This window comes from Poecilia mexicana, unplaced genomic scaffold, assembly GCF_051168715.1.
Source record: "Poecilia mexicana isolate PSO_F unplaced genomic scaffold, ASM5116871v1 scaffold_10, whole genome shotgun sequence".
In the NCBI taxonomy this organism is placed as follows: domain Eukaryota; kingdom Metazoa; phylum Chordata; class Actinopteri; order Cyprinodontiformes; family Poeciliidae; genus Poecilia; species Poecilia mexicana.
Window position 1 is genome coordinate 31,142,059 of NW_028263379.1, and position 24,308 is coordinate 31,166,366.

Genomic DNA, 24,308 nt, shown 5'->3' on the forward strand with positions numbered 1-24,308 from the left:
CGTGATGAGGTGTGTTTGCCTTACCTGGATGATAATTTGGTGCACTCTAAAACATTTGAAGACCACTTGAATCATCTTAGAAGTGTATTGCAGCGTTATCAGGAAACAGGAGTCAAGCTGACACCGAGGAAATGTGACATCTTTAAGAACCAAGTGAGATTTCTTGGAAAACTGGTCACAAAAGATGGATACACAATGGACCCTGCAGATATTGCTCCTGTACAGGCTTTGAGAGAAAAAAAACCCTCAACAGTGGGAGAACTGAGAAAATTATTGGGATTTGTCTCCTACTATCGCAATTACATCCCAAACTTTTCCTGCATAGCTAAGCCTCTTTATGATCTTCTCTCCTCGAGCCCAGAGAAAAAGGGAAAAGGAAAACATAAAAAGCGAGGTGTAGGGAAACAAAATCAGAACAGTGGACAGTTGCCATCATCACAGCCAATTATATGGTCAACAAAACATCAAGAGGTGCTTTGCCAGTTATTAGATTTTCTAGTGAAACCACCAGTATTGGGTTATCCAGACTTTGAACAGCCGTTCATTCTACATTGTGATGCTTCACAAGAAGGGCTTGGTGCTGTACTTTACCAGAGACAGCAGGGAACTCTAGCAGTCATAGCATATGGATCCAGAACTCTAACATCCCCAGAAAAAAACTATCACCTTCATTCAGGGAAGCTGGAGTTCCTGGCTCTGAAGTGGGCCATATGTGAGAGGTTTAGAGACTATCTCTATTATGCACCACCATTTACAGTTTACACTGACAATAACCCTCTAACATATGTGCTTTCCACAGCTAAATTGAATGCAACCACTCATCGATGGGTTGCTGAACTGGCTGATTTCCAGTTTTCAATAAAGTATCGCCCAGGCAAAGTAAATGGAGATGCAGATGGCCTCTCCCGAATGTCACTCAGTATGGAGGAGTACATGCAAACTGCACGCAGATAGTACACCCAGAGGTGATGAACAGTGTTATTCAAGCAGTCGATGTTCAGTTTCAGGAGTCTGAGCCATGGCTATGCCCAGCAACCATCAACAGTCTGGTCACAGAAGAATGTGATGCAGCTAACACATCAGTAAAGGACATCAGCAGAGCAGCTCTTAGACAAGCTCAACAAGATGATCCAGTGATTAGCGAAGTATTGAGATGTGTTAGTGCACAGGAAAAGCCAAAACGTGGCTGGTACAAGGGCAACAGGAGGGTTGCTGCTCTAATGAGACAAAAACACAGATTATACATGGATGAAGATGGATTAGTCTACCGCAAAACAGCGAGTCGCTCACAAATCCTTCTACCACAGAAATATCATACACTTGTTTTTAAGGAGCTTCATGAGGAGATGGGTCATCTTGGAGTGGAGAGGGTGTTGCATCTCATCAGAGATCGCTTCTACTGGCCTAACATGCAAGGTGATGTCGAACACTATGTCACTCGCGTATGCAGTTGTTTGAAACGAAAGCGGCCAAATAAATCAGCTCGAGCCCCTCTTACCAATATCATCACTACATACCCATTTGAGTTAGTCTCCATTGATTTCTTACATCTGGAGAAATGCAGTGGTGGGTACGAGTATATCCTTGTAGTGATGGACCATTTCACACGGTTTGCCCAGGCTTATCCCTGCAAAAACAAAGCAGCCAAAACAGCTGCAGAGAGAATATTTGGGGATTTTGTTTTGAAGTTTGGTTTTCCCACAAAGCTGCATCATGACCAGGGAAAGGAGTTTGAAAACAAATTATTTGCATCACTAGAGAAGTATAGTGGGGTCAAGGGGTCAAGAACAACACCATACCATCCACAGGGTAACGGTCAGGTTGAAAGGTTCAACAGGACACTGCTTGCTATGCTGAGGAGTCTGCCAGAAATTGAAAAAAAAGATTGGAAATCTTCTTTATCAAAAGTGGTCCATGCATACAATTGCACACGCAGTGAAGCTACTGGCTATGCTCCCTACTTCCTCTTATTTGGTCGTCAGCCCCGGCTCCCCATCGATCTCATGTTTGGTCTCAGCGAAAAGAACCAAAGCTCTTCTCACCAGGACTATGTAGAAAAATGGAGGACAAGGATGAGTGAACCCTATCAGTTGGCATCCAGAACAGCCAGTAAGCAGGCGATGAGAGGGAAGGCTCACTATGATAAGAAACTGCATGGAGGGGAGTTGTATCCAGGTTGCCGAGTGCTTGTTAGGAATCTGAATGAGAAGGGAGGACCAGGAAAATTAAGAGCATTCTGGGAAGATAAAGTGTACATTGTTAAAGAAAGAAAATATCAGGACAGCCCTGTGTATGAAATTCACCCAGAAAGTGGAAAAGGGCGAATCAGGACCATCCACAGGAATCTGCTGCTTCCATGTGATTTCCTTTCAACAACAGAACCAAAAGTAACCACTCAACCTAAAAGACCCCAAAAAGAAAAAGAGAAGCAGAGACATGCAGATAGCTCAGATGATGAAGAAGATTGGGAAGCCATCATTCATGCACCTCTACAGCATCACAACATGGAGTTAGATCATCTCATCGAGAGTCAGCTGAGAGCGGAGGCACCAGAATTCCACCCACACAACGAGGACATGCAAAGGGACTGCATAGCTGATGGTGGTGGACCAGTGCAGCAACCAACTCTTGGTGAGGACATGGATGAAACTCTAGAAGAAGACTTTCATCCAGAGAACATGCACAGTGGAGATGAGTCTCACCAGTCAGCGGCCAGTGACAAAGAAGAGACTGACACATCACCCCGCAGGGTGAGAAGGTATCCTTTTCGAACAAGAAAACCTATGTTAAGATTTAATTACCATAATCTGGGACAGCCTTTTATGTGATGTGAATAAGTTACAATGATTTGCATGATTAACTACTTTTGATGTATTTTAGTTAGAATGATATGAGTACCCAGGGTATCTGTTTTAGCATGTTTTTGAAGGTAGAGTTTACTTGTAAGTTAAAGTACCTTACTCTCAGAAGAGATTGCAGATATTTACGCTACTGGCGGATCAAGTGGTGGATTGTCATCGTGCACAATGACGTCGACTGCAACAATGTGACATTAATAGGAGATACATGTCATACTTTCGGACTGAACACAGCATAGCATCTCTTTGAACATTCATTCTGACTCCTTCTTAGAAGAACTCTACATGATTGTAAAGCATCAAAACAACATGTTTACTGATTTATTTGCTAGGGTACCCGAATGTCGGAACGACATTCATTTTTGAGGGGAGAGTGTGAGAGAATGGACATCAGAAGTAATCACACCCCCCACCCCCTTTCTGTTTGTTTATTTGCTTCCATGTTTCTTATCTTGGCTGTGCTCTTCAGCTGCACTTATCTTCCTGAGATGCACTGGACTGCAGTGACAACACTTCGCCACCAGTGGGCACATAGAGCACGGTGAGCAGCACTCCTGACGCAGCCAGCCAACGGCAATTAAGCGCAGCAACGGCTGGTCAGCGAAGGCGCTCACTGTCGCTCTCATGTTTCCACAGGTAAATGTCAATTAACGCTGCTGTTTGTGTCTCTTGTGGGGAAGGTGGGCTAGGGCGGAGTGGCGAGGTATATGTGTGGAAGTGTTTTGTTAATTATTTGACTTGTATTGTAAATATTTGTTCTTTGACTCGTGGTAAATATTTGTTTGTGAGCGAGCCAACGGCAATTAAGCGCAGCAACGGCTGGTCAGCGAAGGCGCTCACTGTCGCCCTCATGTTTCCACAGCATTTGTTAAAATAAAAGAACCTGCGCAACACCACACTGATTAATTTTCAAGTGTGCAACAATGACCATAAACATTATTTCACCTTTGGCACCATTGTTCTGAAAGCTATTTAGAAATCTTAAATCATTTTGAAGTTCCACTCAATAAACCTTTCTGATGCAAATATCTAAAATTTTAGAAAATCTGTTCACATCATTTGGTTAGCCAATCGTTCAGAAAAACACAAGTGAGGAGAACTTTTCAGCATCTGTTTGATCATTTTGTTGACATGCTGAACAGGTTAATGTTTTGGTTCTGAGTAAAGCCTCATTTGCAACATGTCAACCACACATTTTGCTAATCAAGAAGGCTGCGTTGCCATAGCAGATGGCTGGATGTGTTGGGTATACACTGCATTTAGGAGCAACGAGCACTCTCCTTCTCACATTCTTCACACTTATAAAATATTTCTTACCACACCTACAGTTAAGGATGCGTTTCTTCAACTGTGCCAATCTTTTTCCACACCTTTACTTCACAGTTTTTTTTTACCCAACATCCTGTGTTTAGAAACACGTGAATGAAGTTGTGGGAAAAGCGATAAAGCCGGTCTACCAGCTTGATTGGCAATAAGAAAAATAATAAATCTCCAAGTATCTTGTTATGACTGTCTGATGAGTTTCTCATTTGTATGATCTGTGGAGCACACAGTCTAATCATCTTCAGGTTTTCCCAAATGCTATTTAGTAATTTCCCAATATTTCTTTTCTTATGTCATTATTTTTATCAGCTTTGGGATGCTCGGAGGAAGTTCATTCTGACCCCTGTTGTTACTTCATCTTCATTTTTTGATATGATATTGCTCTCATTAATTCCCCAATTGGCAATATCTCACACAATATGGATTATGAACATGTTTCAATCAACTGAATATGCTGGTGGTATGTTTCTAATGTCATTTGTGCTTTGCTTCAACCAGCTGCAAAGGCACTAAAGGCCTGGGATTAAGCGCATATTTTCTCAAAGATTGTAAGTACTTAAATCATAACTAGGCTGTAAGTAGAAACTCAACTTGCAAAAAGAAAAAGAGTAAGAAAATGTAAAAGGACTCAAACAGGGTGCTTGTCACCTAGTCCTAGTCAAACAACACATAGGAACCTCTTGATGCCAAAGGCAAAAGGCGATCTGCCATGAACATGGCAGGATTGTCAGGATGTACAGTACAATTAAAGTCATGTCAGAGCTCTGAACAAACTGTTGTGTGATTGCTCAGAAGTTTGTTACCATGTTTCATGCAGAAATGCACCTGAATGGCAATGTTGATATTTGCTTTAACTAGTCCACTTCTACTGTCTTTTTTTATCTGCAGGAGACATGACTACATCTATCTGACACAGTGAGTAATAATGTGCATTTTTACTTTTCTTCACTAAATAGCTGTTATAATAATCAGACTGTCAACCTGGACATTAAAGGAGTAACGTCTACTTAAGCAGAGGGGTGTCCCTCAGGTGGTCTGCTTCTGAATGAAATTCATGTGTGAACACGAATGTCCCAAAACCACATGACCTAGCAATGACTGTTTGGCTTTGAAAAAAACTAGTGGGAACCTTTAGGGTCGTTGCCCTGATAGAAGGCTAACATTAATCAGGTCTTTACCCTCTTTTCTTCCAGTTTTGTCTTACTTTTCATCACTAACATCTAAATGTTTGATCTATCTAGAGATGCTGCGTTCAGATTGAACATAATTTGAGCGTCTTGGGCACATCAAGAAGTCTCACATTTAAAACATTTTGAGCATTCTATGGTCATCAAGTTTATCCAACACTGGAGTTGGAAAATCTGAACTTTTTCTGCTCGATGTAGAGCGTCTCTGAGTTATCTGGTGAATTCAAACATGGTGCAGAGGCGTCCAACGACAACATTCTCCTGCTTTTAGTAGATAAAGCCAAGAGACTCTCTCAATATTTCACCTGCCATTGTGCAAAGAGACTGGGAGAAACAAAAAGTCTAGATGCTCCTCCCGACATGTGTCATGTAGGGCTGAAACGATTCCTCGAATGATTCGAGTACCTCGATTACTAAAATTCCTCGAGGAAAATTTACCTGCCTCGAAGCTTCGTTAATTTATGTTTTATTAGTTAGCGCACCGTGTTCCGGCCGGGACTTCATTTGCGTTGCGCGGAGCTCTCACTTCCGCCTCTGAGTTGTTGACAAAAGCTAAGTCTCAGCGGCATAAAGTCCAATCTTCAAGATTGGCCCGTGGGGATTTTATTGATTGATGATAATGCCCGACTTTTTATCGTTTTTGGGGAACCAATAAGCATCCTTAAAATGACTGGGGGAATGCCTGGAGTACGGCAGCATTTCTCCTCCGGGGCTGCTGGTTGAAAGCGAACGGCGGGAAGAGCGCTGAGGTGAGCGGATAGCCTGAACAGGGCGGGCGGCTGAGTAGCTGATGCTTACCGTGTAAATGTAGCTTTACCGACGAACCGCACAATAAATTTCATATCCCGGTCTGAAGAAACGGGTGGCGGAGCGCATCGTACATGGCTGGTAGATGAGTTTCTGAGTGTGACCAGTGAAGGTGTCGTAAATATCCCGTATTGCTTCCCCCCGTGTTCGTCCCCCGGTCTAACGGTTCGTCAGTCCGCTGGTCTATTTCCTCCCTTCCACCCCATCTTACGTTCGTTTATTCGCCCTCTCCTCCCACTCCAGGCGGCATTTCCCGTATTTTCAAACCCAAAGCGTGACAGGTTAGGTGGCAAGGTGAGTTTAATTAATCTATTAAACTCACTGAAGATGAATACATAAACTAAAAGCTGGATTGTAGACATTTTTTATAAGCATATTTGTGAGCCTGCCTCTTTGTTATTAAATTCAATATAATTTCAGATTTTTCTATAACTTTTCTTCTGGTTAACTTAGAAAGTGAGCTATTATTGTTACAGGTTAGTTTTCTAAACTACAAAAAAGCAACTGTTAGGGATGCTCAAATATGAACAATTGGACTGATATTGATATCTGATAGTAACACCGGTATTATGCCAGATTTACCAATATTTCATTTTATAATTTTTTTTATCCGATTACTCGATTAATCGTAAGAATAATCGATAGATTACTCGATTACTAAAATATTCGTTTACAACAGCCCTAGTGTCATGACATTTATTATTAAGGATCTGACTCCAGAGTGCATAAGCTTGAAGAGTAGGGTGCACTTTTGACGTGCGAAGCAGTCTGATCGCAACTTTAATGTTATTGTGCAGTTTTGCTTTACCAAGTTACCTTGGTAATGCAAGGTAGTGTTCAAGGACTTAAAGGTGAACTGATAGGTCCACCATAGAGATATCCAACTGTCAGTTTCACTCTTAAAAGATAAAATGTGTATGTTTGGATTGTGAAAATTTGTCTAATAGAACAACACAGAATGTCTAGCCATAACTCACAAACTCCAAGAGGCTTTTCGAAGGCGTTCTGTTGTAACTATAGAACTGATTTCCTCATAGCTTTGGTTCCCACTTCATTCTCCAGCATTTTCTCTGAAAGCTTTGTGCCAGTTCCTTCCATGGGTTGGTGTTGGTCTGAGTGAGAGCCTTCCTATCACCACTTCTACAATAGCAGCAAACACCATATGAGCAGAGGTGATTACAGTAGTATGCCCTTGGTGATAGCTGAATCAAAAGCTTCCCAGTCAGTAGCCAGAAGCCAAGTACTCATCTGTCTCTCTTGATTGCTACAGGCAAGTGGAAAACCTTAACTTATGCTAAACAAGAGGTTCCCAAACTGTGGGGCTCCGTGTCATTGCAGGGGGGGCGCGGGAAGCCGTCTGGATGAAAAAAAAAAAAAAACATGAACACTGTTTCATGTTTTTTTGAACCATTGGCCAACTGGTTCTAAGGTAAAAACCTTAGAACCAGTTGGCCATTCTAAGGTTTTTACCTTAGAATGGCCAACTCTCTGTTATTCCTATGTCAGTTTGATACAGTAGAGGCTTCCACACTTCCCATATCTGTGTCCTCTGTCACTTTTATCAGCAGTTAAAACTGTTTAATTCGTTGTTAACATGTTGTAACCTGTTTTTCTGAGCCGCCTTTAAACGCAACATGAGCGCTACGACGCTCGCGCTGGGTTTACACCTGTGAAGGAGACCTGCTGCTGCTGGGCGGAGCTACGTAGGTTTGTGTTAGAATCACGGCAGCAAACCAGCAAAATGCAAAGAACTTTTCACAGTTTTTCCCTCCAAACTAACCAACTGAGTTGAGTAAAGCTGTTGGATGCAGGTAATGTTAGCTAAAAGATGACTAGCTAATATCAATACAGAATCTTAAGCTTAACAAGTACCTTGTACGCTACCGATGTTGGTGTCTATTTTCAGCATTCATTTTGCCCCCCAAAAAGTCGATGCCCCCTGTCAACCAGACAGCCATTTGTAATCCATGGGGGCGGGGGCGCAGAAAATGTTTGGAAACCACTGGGGGGGCGCAGAAGAAAAAGTTTGGGAACCACTGTGCTAAACAATGATGAGTTGTATAAAAAAAAAATTAAAATCTGCTAAGTTGAGCTGCAGCTGGTTCTCAAAAGAATTATAACACAGACATTCATTTCTATTCTCCTCCTCAAACAATGAACAAACATAATTTAAATAACTGTTACCATAGCAAATTGATACCCTTTTATTGGTAGCTGTTAGATTAAAATTATATAGCAGAGATTCTGTTCTTTTGCTTTCGAATGGCTCTTTGTTTTCCCTGTCAGCAGAGGGCACAGAGCAGCTGTCTGTGGACAAATGCAGAAATCCGTATAAATTTCACTCAAGGTTCCTTGGAGCTCATTTAACAAAACAGCTCTGTTCAGATGACATTTTAGAGGAAACTAATGCACAACAATGGTGCAAAATTTATCAAGTAAGAGAGAAAATTGTTTGGTGCTCAATCTAATATCACTCTGTCGGCATTGCAAGTTTCTTGCGATGTTAAATTTGAGACTGTGGTCTTAAAAGTTTAGGAACTCCTGCATTGGAATATCTGTGGGATGAGCTTTGTGCAAAGATAAGTGGTCAAAAAACCCTTTCTCTGTATGCTCCACCATGGCAAATGTTACAGAGTAAGTTCCATCCATCCATCTGTATACCCTTGTCCCTTAGTGGGGTCGGGAGGGTTGCTGGTGCCTATCTCCAGCTAACGTTCTGGGCGAGAGGCGGGGTCACCCTGGACAGGTGAATTAATAGCTTTTGGGAATGGCCCCCAGCACTCCCTCTGGTGGTTGTTTTGTGACAAGAAAACAGAAAGCAGAAAAATCCAAAATGGCCGAACACCATGCCAAAGTGTTCATAAGCTAACCTATTAGCCTTAAGGCTCTGCTGATTTGGACGAGATTTGTCCGTAAGTATGGATTATGACAAATATAATTATCTCTTTGTTTTTATGATAATTTGTACATTCAAGTTAGTTAAGTAAATGTTTTTAGTTTAGCTTGCAGTAAGCATGTAACAGGCTAGCTTGCAATGCTAGCTAGCTAATGCAATGCTTTCAGTTTTAGAGAACGGAAGTGTCAGATGCCAGTCTTCAAAAAAACAAAATCAGTAAAAAAGAAAAAGAAGTCTGTTTACTGAAGTGTTATCTCGCTGTCTAGAAGGTGAGAACTAGAAAATTCAGGTCAAAGACATCAGATTAAAAATGAAGGGATCATACCAAGCATAAAATGAATAAATGTTGAATCTTTTACTTATATTTTCCAGTGTGAGATTTTGCTACTGCCATAGAATGGAATAGATTACCATTTCCAATAAAAAATGAACTTGTTTCAAGGCTTTTTAAACCTTGAAACAGGAGGTGAGGAAGTGTCTTTCCACCAGCCATCAGCCTGTAATATTTAATGTGTGGCAGTCTTAAAACACGGCCAGAATTAAATCTGATTTGCACTAAGTCAGAAATTTTAATGATGTGCTGGATATCATACCACACGGGAGAAAATCATAGTTTTTTTGTCCTTTGCTTGGTGAGTTGATGCACAAGCCAATATTTTTCGTTTTTCAGCTCTCCTCTGTAGTCTGACAAACCGCAGAAATGCTCCGCAACAAACAGGCAGAAATAAAAGTAAAAATTGGCCATTACTTTGGCTTGAATACAGACAACATGGACACATATATTTGGGAGGAATAGGAAGTTGGCATCAGATTTGATTTCCTGCATTACACTGGCTTTCAGTTCAACAGAAAAACAATTTGGTGAATTGAAATGACACGGTTTGTGCAGAGTGGTGTAACATGCAGCCAGGCCTTGGCCTGTTTGATTCTCAGCCATTATTTAGATGTTATTAGACTTACTCGTGATTAGTAGTGTGGCGCTTCCACTCATTTTCAGACTGTAGTTTCTGTCACTGCTGTTAGTGGCTGGCACTGAAGCAAGAGAGGCCTTTATGCAGTAAATCATCCCAGCGTGGCTGTTGTACAACGCAGAGCCAACAGTACATCCTTCATCTGAGACTAAAACCTCAATATGGAGGTCCAGAGCCAATCAGAGGGCTAACACCCTCCACCATCAATTAAATAAAGTCATTTTATTTGCAGCCTAATAGCTCCAAAACCACAGCATGACGTTTCTATTAACCACAGCTTGCCAATCAGCAGGTTGTTGGAATAGTGGCATGGCAAGATAAAAGTACTATGAAAAAGTGTTTGATCTAGAAAATGAAAACAAAAGATAAGTGAGCAGACAAACAAATTTATTGTTAGACAAAGTGAACCTACATAAATATAAAGTACAGCGTTTTTACAGGATGATTTTATGTATTCAGGAAAGAAAAAGATATCTAAGACAGAACTGTTATACATCAAAGTAGAAACGATATGAAGTGACTGTTCAATGAACTTTGGTGGCTTCAGAAGTGAATTGGTGTGCTTGTATTTTTTTTTACTAAACAACTGGCTTATGATCAACACGCCAAGGCTCAGTTATCCTGTTAGGTGTGAGATAAAAAGATTTTAGGTCTTTAACCTTGGATACGTTCAGTAGAAATGTTGATATTACTGATGGATCAGATTCTGAGAGGCCTAATGTTTGTTAAGGGTTCCAACTGATGCAGGTCTATTGATTTAACGCACTTCAGAGATCCAAATGTATGACGGCCTTTTGCCAGCAATGCAGCTTGAGATTTTCATATTGCATTGAGAATGACAGTCAATGAGACTCACCGGCCACCAGATTTAAGTGAAAAGCTCAGAGAATTTCTGGGGCGAGACATAAGATGTTCTGTCCTTCCGTTTAGGGTGCGTTCACATCATCCCCGTTTGTCCGCTTTAACTGAACGCAAGTTAGTTTGTCTCAAAAGTCCAGTTTGTTTGGGGAGGTGCGAATGTGTCAAACTCTGACTACGCACAGTGACCAAAAAAGTGAACTCTGGCCTGCCTACAAACCTAGGTCTCGGTTTGTTTTAAGTGAACCCTGGAGCGTTCAAATGCATATGTGAACGCCAACAAGACCGGAGACTGCTTCAAAAGCAGGAAGTGGACTACAGTACAGTGCATTCTGGGAAAATACAACTAAAACAGACACGCAAGTCTAGCCCTTGTGAGACAGATGGGTCGTAGTCCTTTGCTAAAGACAAAAAGGAAGTCACACAACCGCTAAAATCTAATGTCACTCTATTTTTGTTAACATTTGGTGAAGAAGGAAGTTGCTCTCTGTCTTCTTCGGTTATTTGTTGTATTGTTTCCTTCAGTGGTTCTTCATACAGCGCCACCACAGGTCAGGAGGGGAACAGGTTTTTGGATCTTTTGACACAATGTAGTGTGAAAGCAAACTCTGGTTCCAATTGAACCAAATCTACTGGACTATCAGATGTGAAAACAGCCTTATTTAAGGAAATAATTATTCCTTACGAGGTTTATAAACAGGCACAAAGACTCATTGAAAGAGGTTCAAAGCTCGTCTCCACAGTAACCCAATGAAATATATCAGTGAAAGATCCAACAAGTAGGTGCGCAAACCCAGACACATTTTGTACCATGTGAAGGTGATTCCTTTCTATTGAAGGTGCTGCGGTACCATTGCTAGCTAGAACAGTTATTTGTCATGCAGCTTTGAGTGCAGCTCAACACAAACAAGAGTAGGTCAGCTTTTAGGAGGAAACCTTTCTGAAGACAGCTGCTCCTTCAACAACCATCTCTCTGATAATATGTCGTTGTGATGGAGGGGCACTTCACATTCAGCTGAACCGAGCTGACAAAGATGTGTGTCACGAACACTATCCGGACAATAGCCGTATTCCTTTCATCTTCCTCTTTAAGCGAGAGTTGTACATCTGAATTGCTGACATGACATCACAGCTATTCATTTTAATTCATTCACTCACTTTCCTTTTACCAGCTAAATACGTCCAGAATCGAGGCTGGCTTTTGCATGGGTGGTAATTTTCTCAAACACGGAGCAACAATAAAATCAGAAGTGAAACACATTACTTTGAATTTGCCTGCACTTCCTCTAAACTCTAGAAGTAATTGGCTGAGTTCCATCTGTTAACATCAGAGTTGCTCAATGCCTCCTGAAAAAACTGGTCCAAAAAAACACTGCACCCCCAAATAAACTGGAATCTTGTGGGGTTTTGTTTTTGTTTGTTCTTTTTGCGTGTAACTGAAACCTAAAAACAGGTTATATAATTTAACAGTCTTATTTTTTCCAACCAACCGGCAAGCATAAATAATGCAAACAGATAGTGAACACAGGAGAGAGCCATTCAGTGCATTCACACAGTTTTCCAAAAGAGCAGTTGACTTTTCTATCAATATCCATTTAGCACATGCTAAGATTTTTTTCTTTTTTTTGTCTTTGCTGCCAGGCTCCAAGTTCCTGACTGACCATCGCTTTACAGAGGAAGGTCAAACTCCAGCACCCAGCCTTCTCCAAATAATCAAGTTTTCTGTTTATAGTCCTGGCGGACTGATCTATCCAAAGAGCCATGGCATGGAAAGAGCTTCCCCCGAGAACTTACTCAGTCGGGGTGTTACAGCAGTCCACCACTGTGGTTTAGTGTTTAAATATGTTAAAAGTTAATTGAAAATATGACTAGTTAATGAGGTGTTACTGGAAGACATTATAGACAACACTTAAACACCAACTACAGAGTCTCTTCAGAAGGCTAACAAAAAAGTAAACAAATAAATGTCCTTTTTTTTTTTTTTTTTTTTTTTTTTGCTCTTTCGTTAAGTTCTAATGAAGCAATCAGCCAGTGGAACTTAAAACAGGCTTTGTAATGTTGGTCACAATTGAAAGTAAAAAGTAAAATTAAAATAAATGTTACCTAAAATTGATAATAAAGAGTAGGTATGGATGTATGTATGTTTTTTGGGAACAAAATTCAAGTATTTATTTTATTAATTTTTCATGTGTTTTCCTAAATACAAAGATTTGGTTGTAATTCATTCTTGTGAAAGTTGCACTTGACTGAGAACTCATAGTCTCCCTGTTCTGAGAGCAACTGGATTGCAGCATTACAGACCAGCTTCAACAAACACATTCTGAAAGAAACGGCTCAGAGGCAGTGTAATGCATTTTCCAACCACATAATAATTTTATAGCACAATCAAGTAAATATTTTAACTTCAGTTGTTATAAGTATGATGTCAAACAGGACTTAATAGAATTTTGAGTTTGTAACTTGGTGCCTTAAAAACTCCTGCTCTTTTTGAAACTCCGCCTTCAGAAAGTCATCACAACAAGGCTCCTCTATTAACCCTTCAACAATGTTTTTACCAACTTTGCACTGAGAAGTAGCTCCTATAATAAGTTCCACCAGGTGTTTGATAATTGCTGCTGGAGAGGCGGAGAGGGTTGCTCTGTGAGGCAGAAGCTTGAGAACTGCATCTCTGAGGAGAAGCTTCGTCTTCAAAGGTGGAGCTAGGTCCACCCAGGTGTTTTGCAAAGTTGAATGGTTGCCATGGAGATTAAAGGATTTTTTTCAATCATGCATGAAAGTATCAAAGCAACGCTGTAGGTATGTTTTTGATGAAGGAATAACATCATAAGACGTAAAGCTCAAAACAGATGATTTCACATAACACTTTAAATCTTTATATAAGTTCCTCTGTTTAATCGAAATGACATTACATTACATTATTACAAAAACAAACATGTCCTTCAATGGAATATATAAATAATCCCTTTTCACCCTCCGTGGGTGGTCTCTCTTTCATCCTCTGAGCTCGGGTCCTCTACCAGAGGACTGGGAGCTTGAGGGTTCTGCGCAGTATCTTGGCTGTGCCTAGAACTGCACATTTCTGGACTGAGATGTCTGATGTTGTTCCTGGGATCTGTTTTAGCCACTGCTCCAGTTTGGGGGTGACTGCCCCGAGGGCCCCGATGACCACAGGCACCACTGTGATCTTCGCCTTCCAGGCCTTCTCCAGTTCCTCTCTGAGGCCCTGGTATTTCTCCAGTTTCTCGTGCTCCTTTTTCCTGATGTTGTGGTCACTTGGTATTGCTACATCCACCACAACGGCTTTCCTCTGTTCTTTATCCACCACCACAATGTCCGGTTGGTTCGCCATTACCATCTTGTCTGTCTGAATCTGGAAGTCCCACAGGATATTGGCTCGGTCATTCTCTACCACCTTTGGGGGTGTTCCCCACTTTGATCTTGGGGCTTCCAGTCCATATTCGGCACAGATGTTTCTGTACACTATGCCCGCCACTTGGTTATGTCGTTCCATGTACGCTTTCCCTGCCAGCATCTTGCACCCTGCTGTTATGTGCTGGACTGTCTCAGGGTCCTCCTTGCACAACCTACACCTTGGGTCTTGTCTGGTGTGGTAGATCTGAGCCTCTATTGCTCTGGTTTTTTGGGCCTGTTCCTGTGGAGCCAGGATGAGGGCCTCTGTGCTGTCCTTGAGTCCAGCTTTTTCCAGCCATTGGTAGGATTTCCTGATATCAGCCACTTCAGTTATTTGTCGGTTGTACATCCCATGTAGGGGCTTGTCCTCCCATGATGGTTCCTCCAGCACCTCATCCTCTGTTCCCCATTGTCTGAGACATTCGCTGAGCACATCGTCTGTTGAGGCTTTGTCCTTGATGTATTTATGGATCTTGGATGTTTCATCCTGGACAGTGGCTCTCACACTCTCTAGTCCTCTGTGCCTCCTTCCTTACGGCTCGTGTACAGTCTCAAGGTGCTGGATATATGTATATATATATATATATATATATATATATATATATATATATATATATATATATATATATATATATATATATATATATATATTTTTTTTTTTTTTTTTTTTTTTTTTTTTTTTTTTACATTTTTAAGAAAAAGCTGAAGTGTGTGGAAAGACATGATCTCAACCAGCAAAGGAAAAAAAAACAAAGTCCACAAAAACATCTCAAAGACGTTTTTATTTGCTCGAAAAGCTTAATTCTGCTTCACATTTAACCCACAGAGTCGCCGCCATGGTAACTTATTCAGAAAAAGAAAAGCCAGCTTCCACCTTCTCCGGTTTAATCTGAGCACAGCAGCTCTAATTCCCACCCTGTGGCTCAGCTCTCCACCGTTATGGTATCACCAGGCCACATCTCTGCGGACCTCTCTCCAGGGTACAGACAATGTTTACCCAACATTTCTGGGCGCTCCGCTGTTAGCCCCGAAACAATCAGCTCTCCCCAGCACCAAGCGTCCAGCTGTGCACAATTACTACTCAACTGGTGTCTGGCTGCTGTTCCGCCGGACACTAGCTGCTTCTGCCCACTTTTGTCTTCCTCAGCCAAACCTTTGACGCTGTCGTATAAAAACGAGCCGATTGGGAGACTAAAGAGACAATTCTGTGTCAGCTATGCTCCAGCGCAGGGCTTTGCGTAGCATTTAACCTTCAGATTAATTTTTTAAAAATTGCATGGAAAGCAATGATTAACTTGCTCAGTGGAAGACGGAAGGCAATATTTGCGAACAGCAGGGGCAACCAGCAGAGAAGCTTCTCTCCTGCAAGCTACAGGTATGCCATGACAACAAATATTCAATAAAAAAAAAAAGTCATCCTTGAAGATATTTAGTCTTCCCAGTGCTATAATTGCTCACGTCTTCTTCAGGAGAGGAGTGCTTCAATAACCTACTTCATCTGAACCCACTCGCTAAAAGGTCTTTGAAATGTATATTTATACCCACATGAAATGTAATTGCCTTCTCTGTGCCAGAGAGCTGGAACAGCAATGGAAAAAGATAATGATAAACTGAAATAAAGATGACTGTAGAGACATTAATGTAACCGAGCGGGGAATTAAATTAATTTCCATGCTTTCCGTTTCCGTTCTCTCGACCTTCAGCCCCTTCCTGTTCCTTGTCCTGAGTGTTTCTGCGGTTGATTCACAAGGAGGAGTTTAGATTCCTAGTTGTTTTGAAGGAAAATAAGTTTGTAACTTTAATTTGTACATTTTCTTGAGTAAGTATGTTCAGGTTTGGACCTGAGGATACTGTTTTTTGCCCCTTTTCCTTGAAGTGTTACTTAACTTGGCTCAACTCCTCACAGATTGGGTGCTTTTCCATTACCATTGAGTAACCAGACTAGTGGGCAGCACCAGAGTGAAAAGTACTGTAACAGGATTTGTACATGACACCAACACAACAATTGAAACCTGAAAGCCTCGACAAGGTTGAAGGCAGTAGGGTAGAGGAGGGTGTGAGGGTTACTCTTGAGAACCAAATAGTAACTCCCCTCTAGCCAATCAGTGACCGACAGTCTTCTGACGTTGCGTTTTCAGCCCAGTTGGAACCCCAGAGAAGTAGGTTCTAAAAAAGTGTACCACTGGTACCACTTAATCCAGTGGTCTCTAACTGCAGTCCTCAAGAACTGGTATCCTGCAACTTTTTGACGTGTCCCTTGTTCTACACACTGGAATTAAATGTCTAAACTGCCTCGTTAGCAGGTGGTTAAACTCTACAGAGCTCTGCCAGTGAGCTAATATTGGAGCCAGGTGTGCTGAAGCAGAGAGATGTCTAAAAGCTGCAGGCGACCGGACATTGAGGACTGAAGTTTGAGACCACTGACATAACCATTTCTAGTGGAAAACCTTTAATAAGCAAGCCATGGTGCTTATTAAAGCAAGTAGAAAAGGGCCATTATTCATTTCCATGTCCAAGCCTGAAAAATATTAAAAGTAAAAAATATCAAAAAAGTTTGAAAGAGAAAAATTAGCAGAAATTAAAGTATCTAAAAGATGCCAGGAAATGGATGATGTTCAGAATAATTCAGTCATTTACCACCAAAGACGAAATCAATGATCACAAAAGCCAGGTTTTCATCAACCATTAAAAAAATGCACAAACTGAAATATTCATTTGCTTAAAGGAAAAAAACACATATTTCGATAAAAAAAATTGTATTAGGATGAGGTCGTTTTCAGCTGTATCTAAATAGATATATTTTGCCAAACTGCAATGGAAATCCGTTTTTCATATCACACGAGTCATGTGATCAGCAACCGGATATTACTACTGGCACAAATGACAAAACAGTCGACAGGAAGTGGTAGGACAATGATGGTTTGTTTTTGGTTGTTTTGGACAACATACAGGTGACTCTACCAAAGCCCTCACAGCATCACACAGTTCAGAAAAATGTTCCAATGTGTTGAATCCACAACTCTTCTGTAAAATTGCAGATTTCATTTTTTTTCAAAATGCCGCATACGTAGCTGCTCCCAAGTAGGCGGGGCCTGTCGCTCCAGTGCCTGAATAAGACACCAACGTCTCCTCTGATTGGCTGATAGATGATCAGCGCTACACCAATGCCTGAATTACAGATCTGTCTCATGTAATTTCATTATAATTTCATTATATTAACCAATTTTGTTATAATCCATGTAACTTTATTAAATGGTTTAATAATGACAAAGATTATTATTACTATTATTATGGATATTAACTGTTTACATACCTTGCTATGAATTTTTATGTCTTATCGCGTGAACTAGCCTATTCACGTGAGATTTTATTTCTTATTTAATACAAATGATGTCTTATTTAATAGAAACACCGCAATTGAACTTGTGTTTTGACAACAAAGATTTGTGCACGTCTGATGGAAACACAGCTACCATCTTCGTCTTCACAATGACCTTTTAACTCAGTCTGTAGCTCTGTTTACCTTTTGGAACATGACCGAAAAGCAAAGAGGGAATAAAAAGTCCATAGGGTCAATTTAGAGGGAGGGAGGTTGTAAGTGGATAACTTTTTTTCTTCCCCAACATGCCTCCCTCACCTCCACCTCTACAGTTCCAAGCTATGAGTAATCCTTTCTTCCCTGCTCTTTGTCACTAGCATACACTGGTAACTACCTCCCTACACACACTCACACACACACACACACACACACACACACGCACACACGCGCACACACACAGACAGGGCACACAATGCAACACACACCTGTGCAAAGAGATCCACAAAGGCTATTAGGGCCTCCCTACCTGCTCCCAACTTCAGGGATGATTGATTGAGCCTTCACCGCTACACACAGGCTGTTTAGTCATACTGATTGCACCGCAAGTGTGTGTGTCTGGGCACGCATACGTAGCTGCGCGTGTGTGTGAGCTCATTCCATGTGGGTTTTTCTAATGTCCGCTGCAGGAAGGGGAGTTGTGCATTTCATTAATATGGTTGTACACGATTATGCAAGTGTTTATGTGTGAGAGAGAGAGAGAAAGAGAGAGAGAGCAGAGGGCAGAGAAAAAACACATTTGTGTTTCTGTTGAATTCAGAGCAGTTTGAGGTTAAAAGTTTCAGTGTCAGGTTGAATGATGGCTTTTGTCACTGAGTGCAGATGGGTTTGAAGTGAGAGTGGACAAGAAAAGGTAAAAAAAAAACTTGGAAAGTGTTTGCTGGTTTGTTTACAGTTATCCTCATTGAAACCCTTACATGTCCAAAAGCCCAAAAGTAAATAGATACTGGTAGCATTATTTTATGCTGGAAATTTTATCAAGTACCTGATCTGACTACAATAAGGCTGTGTTCACACTGCAGCCTGAATTGACCCAATTCCGATTTTTTTGTCAAATCGGATTTTTTTTTTTTGCCGTGGCCGTTCACACTTCCAAATATATGCGACCTGTATGTGTTCTGCAGTGTGAATGGACAAAAGTTCTGAAAGTGTCCCGCATGCGCAGTAAAGGGCGCAATAACCTCAGCGTACTCAGTGTTCTGCCAACTGCCATAAAGAAGAAGTGGTGCTCAGTGTATGCAGAAGTAAACATAGATGCTAACAGTGGAGCATAGCTTACACATTTGAAGTTGTTGTCTGACCGGAGCAGACAATAATCCTCATTATATTCTCCATGGTTGTTGTTTTTCTTCCTGTTTGCGAGTATCAGGACATAGAATAGTGACCTTTGTCGAGTATCAATGACGTTCAGGTCAGATCAATGCGACCTGGACATTAGGTTACATTTGAATCCAAGTGGCCTGGGTCGCATTCGAAAAAAATTCAACCTGTGTTGTTCAGACTGCCATGAAAAGATCGGATACAAGCCGCATTACGTCAAAAAAAATCAGAATTGGGTCACTTCAGGCTGCAGTGTGAACGCAGACTAAGAGTGTATTTATGGGGGAATTTTTCTGCCATAATTCAGGAGCAAAACATTTACAGTCTGAAAGCAGGACTTCATGTCTTTTGTTTCTGGTGTCTTTCAGACCAGCCCTGTTTAGTCAAGTTTATTTGTATGGCAGATTTGAGCAACAAAGCAACATGACAGTAACCAATTATTATGAAAGTTATCAATCAAATGCACATCAAATATGTTGATATGTTCCAGTTACTAACAATCAAAAGCAGATTTAAACAGGTGGGGTTTTTAGCCTTTATTTAAAGTAATTCAGTGTTTCATCAGTTTTCTGGAGAGTTTGTTCCAGATTTGTGGTGCATAAAAGCTGAATGCTGCTTCTCCATGTTTGGTGTAATCTGGTTTAATTGAATTAAAGGAGCTCTGATTCATTTGGGAGAGGTGTGAATGCACAATCAAAGAATGCTTCAAAAGCAGAAAGTGCTTTTCTGCGCAAGGCATTCGGGGTAAATTCAACCAAATCAAAAGGACAGAACAAATGGCTTGGGATCTTTGCCAAAGACTAAAGAGAAATCCTACAATCTCTAAAATCTGACACCACTCCACTTTTTAAACCCAATGAATAAGGAAGTTAGGTTCAGTGTCTTCTTCAGGGGTTTTTGTGTTGTTTCATAATTCAGTGGATCTTGGTACACCGCCACCACAGGCGAGGAGGGGGAACAGGTTTTTGAGAGGGTTTGGTTTGTGCAGTGTGAACGTGAACTACAGCAGCTGAAAATGTAACAACTATGGTCCCCAGTGGAACCAAGTCAACCAGACTATCAGGTGGGAAAACAAGCAAAGGTCCTGGGTGGTCTCTCATGCACTGCTATCTTCAGCTCACCCTTCAGGTTTTCTATTAGGTTTAAGCATAGATATTGAGATGTCTATGGAAGAAAATTCATGTTGTCTGGTGAACATTTCTTTGTTGAAAATTTTCCATCATTGGATTATTCCTCTTCTTAAACTACATTCAGTGTCATATAAATTTGGTCACAAGGGAGTCAACCCACCACTATGTTTCTGATTCTGTTTCAACACATTAGCTGACAAAATCTTCAGTCATGTCAGTTTAACACATCTGTGTTGTTCTTTCAGTTACTGACCTGTGGGACAAATGCAGAGAGGAGTTCAGAGCGGCGGCCTCTCTGTTGTCTTTCCTCCGTCTCCCGTTTGTTCACCAAACAAGTAAAGCCCTCAGTGTGATGGTTTGAAGTATTGCAGTGTGGACCTTCAGCCAACATCCTTAAATATAAAGCAAAGTCAAAGCATGAAGTTTAAAGTGAGGGGAGACGTGTAGCCCTAAATGGGTCTTCACCAGGCTCTGCTTATAATATACACGCTTTCCAAAAAGCAGTGTTAAATGTTCTCTCCATGTTTGTCATCTTGATGGTGATTGCAATAGTAAAGTTGCCTGGGAACCTTTACAGTATTTTATTCAAATTGGATGATTTCTTCTGATTATAATGTGTGCATGGCAAGGCTTGGTACTTTCGGCCCAAAACAAAGTGTAAGAGCCAGAATCATCTCGTTTTAAACCAGTTTTACCAAACAGTTCACTTTTATATGCTTGTTTAAAGCTCCAGTATTTAACTTTTTTTGAAACCATAGACTTAACCTGACAATATGAACATTTGAACAGGAACAAGCTACGCATACAGCGTACAGTTGGGAACTCTGACATGTTAATTACTCGCTGCCGTCCTCCATCTTTGCATGCCTCTCTTCTGCCTCTCTTCTCTTCCACAGCCGTCTTTCTCCGGTGGCGTCTGCAGGTGTCTGTCTGACTCACAGGCTGAATAATTCACTCAGTCCAAATGAGATCTCCCTGGCCTTAATGAAGCTATTAATGAGACTCCACGGACCACTGATTCACAGCCGCACAGACCACACACACACACACACACGCACACACACCCCCCCCCCCCCACACACACACACACACACACACACCTATGCAAAGCCCTGTGAACACACCCGAGTACAGAGCCACTCACGTAAGACACTGCAGGCGCGCCGTAAAATGGAGAAACGACATGGCAAAAAAAAAAGAAAAACCAGGCTGGAATATGCTCTGATACACACAAAAACAGAGGTGCTGACATGCACCCCTTCACTAACAACAATGTGGTATGGTAATCACCCAGTGGAGTGCAGCTCAGAGCTAAATAAGTCAACAAACAGTCATCAAATGGTCGGATGGCAGCGTGTTTGAATAGAGACGGGTGTGTGTGTGTGTGTGTACACGTTCCGTCTCCCAAATGTTGTTCAGTAATCTATAATGGACTTGCTTTGCTAACTTTGTTCTACGGAGAGATTAGTGTTGCAAAGATTGTTCTTTTTTTTTTAAAGGGAGATTTACTCCAATCAAACAAATCATAAAAAATATGCATATTGTAATGGTTTTTGTTGTACACAAAGTTTTAATTTAAGTTTTTTGTTTGTTTGTTTTCTCTCTCAAGGCTGTTTGGTCAACAAAGCGGAAAGAAAAGCAAATTGCATATTTCTTCATAAAACTCGGCTCTCAGCAGGAGTCACTTATCTGAAAAGAAATGTTTGGTGAAACGAGTCAAAGAATTAAACTGGCATCAATAATGTCCATCGTATTGTTTTTAGCAATACATTAGACTTATTAATGCCATGAGGTCCCAAACACAGAGACAGAATGAATATTTTAATACAGGAGAGTAAAGGAAACACTGAAAATCCAGGAGCTTAAAGGATTCATAGTAGAGCAGAGGCATGTGGGTGATTACTAACTGGGTGCAGCTGAGAGAAGAGACACAGGCAAACTGAGGGAAGATGGAAAATGAAGACATGCTGCATTTCCATTGCAAATGTGTGCAAATATTTGTGAATATTCTACTGATGTCAGAGAAACACAATTTCACAATTATGGCGTTTCCATTAAATAAGAAATGATACTGAAATCACACATGAAGTGTCAGCTGCACGTTGTCAAAAAAAAAAAAAAAAAAAACATCATCCTCCTACCACTTCTTTGTCATTTTCACTAGTAGTAACATTCCGCTGTTGAGTCTTACATCACATTTTTGATGTTTTGCGAAAAAAGTGTTTCCCTTGAATTTTTGTGAAATACATCTACACTGAACAAAAATATAAACCACCCCATGTCAAATATAAGAGTTTTATGAACGCTTGGGTTACCCAATATATAGAGAAACTTCTGCAGGTCAGTAACTGAAAGAACAACTCAGATGTGTTAAACTGACATGACTGAAGATTTTGTCAGCTAATGTGTTGAAACAGAATCAGAAACATAGTAGTGGGTTGACTCCCTTGTGACCAAACATATAACACTTAATGGAGGTTCAGAAGAGGAATAATCCAATCATGGAAAATTTTCAACAAAGAAATGTTCACCAGCAGTGATGTCAGTAACGCGTTACTGACATATTCTCTAGAGAAATGGGTCACTTTGCTGACACTGGTTCTGCTGCCTCCTGCCTCTCAAACAACCTGAGCTGTTCAGATGGGCCATTATATTCCTATTCTGTTTTCCTCACTAAGAATATTTAAATATGCTGAACTATGTATCAATCCAATTCAAAAATACTTTAAAATAAATGCCCTGTATATATATATATATATATATATATATATATATATATATATATATATATATATATATATATATATATAAATTCCCTTCTCACCCTCCGTGGGTGGTCTCTTTCATCCTCTGAGCTCGGGTCCTCTACCAGAGGCCTGGGAGCTTGAGGGTTCTGCGCAGTATCTTGGCTGTGCCTAGAACTGCACATTTCTGGACTGAGATGTCTGATGTTGTTCCTGGGATCTGTTTGAGCCACTGCTCCAGTTTGGGGGTGACTGCCCCGAGGGCCCCGATGACCACAGGCACCACTGTGGTCTTCACCTTCCAGGCCTTCTCAAGTTCCTCTCTGAGGCCCTGGTATTTCTCCAGTTTCTCATGCTCCTTTTTCCTGATGTTGTGGTCACTTGGTATTGCTACATCCACCACAACGGCTTTCCTCTGTTCTTTATCCACCACCACAATGTCCGGTTGGTTCGCCATTACCATCTTGTCTGTCTGGATCTGGAAGTCCCACAGGATCTTAGCTCGGTCATTCTCCACCACCTTTGGGGGTGTTCCCCACTTTGACCTCGGGGCTTCCAGTCCATATTCGGCACAGATGTTCCTGTACACTATGCCCGCCACTTGGTTATGTCGTTCCATGTACGCTTTCCCTGCCAGCATCTTGCACCCTGCTGTTATGTGCTGGACTGTCTCAGAGGCCTCCTTGCACAACCTACACCTTGGGTCTTGTCTGGTGTGGTAGATCTGAGCCTCTATTGCTCTGGTGTTTAGGGCCTGTTCCTGGGCGGCCAGGATGAGGGCCTCCGTGCTGTCCTTGAGTCCAGCTTTCTCCAGCCATTGGTAGGATTTCCTGATATCAGCCACTTCAGTTATTTGTCGGTGGTACATCCCATGTAGGGGCTTGTCTTCCCATGATGGTTCCTCCAGCACCTCGTCCTCTGTTCCCCATTGTCTGAGACATTCGCTGAGCACATCGTCCATTGAGGCTTTGTCCTTGATGTATTTATGGATCTTGGATGTTTCATCCTGGACAGTGGCTCTCACACTCACTAGTCCTCTGCCTCCTTCCTTACGGCTTGTGTACAGTCTCAGGGTGCTGGATTTGGGGTGGAACCCTCCATGCATGGTTAGTAGCTTCCGAGTCTTAACGTCCGTGGCCTTTATCTCTTCCATTGGCCAGCTAATTATTCCGGCAGGGTATCTGATTACTGGTAAGGCATAGCTGTTTATTGCACGGATCTTGTTCTTGCCATTGAGCTGGCTTCTCAGGACTTGCCTTATTCGTTGGAGGTATTTGGCTGTGGCTCCTTTCCTTGTGAACTCATCGAGGTTGCCATTTGCTTGTGGTATTCCCAGGTACTTGTAGCTGTGCTCTATGTCTGCTATCGTTCCCTCTGGGAGTGAGACCCCTTCTGTGCGGACGACCTTCCCTCTCTTTGTAACCATC

At 41.4% G+C, this 24,308-nt stretch overlaps 1 protein-coding gene across 1 annotated transcript in view; it reads left to right on the forward strand.

Moving 5' to 3' along the window:
• Nucleotides 1-2,504: 2,504 nt before the first annotated feature.
• LOC148157237 (uncharacterized) overlaps nt 2,505-24,308 on the forward strand; it is a 33,606-nt gene continuing 11,802 nt past the window's right edge. The window contains exon 1 of the mRNA XM_088009207.1: nt 2,505-2,758. Coding sequence (XP_087865333.1) covers nt 2,505-2,758 — 254 coding nt within the window. The remainder of the gene's footprint in view (nt 2,759-24,308) is intronic.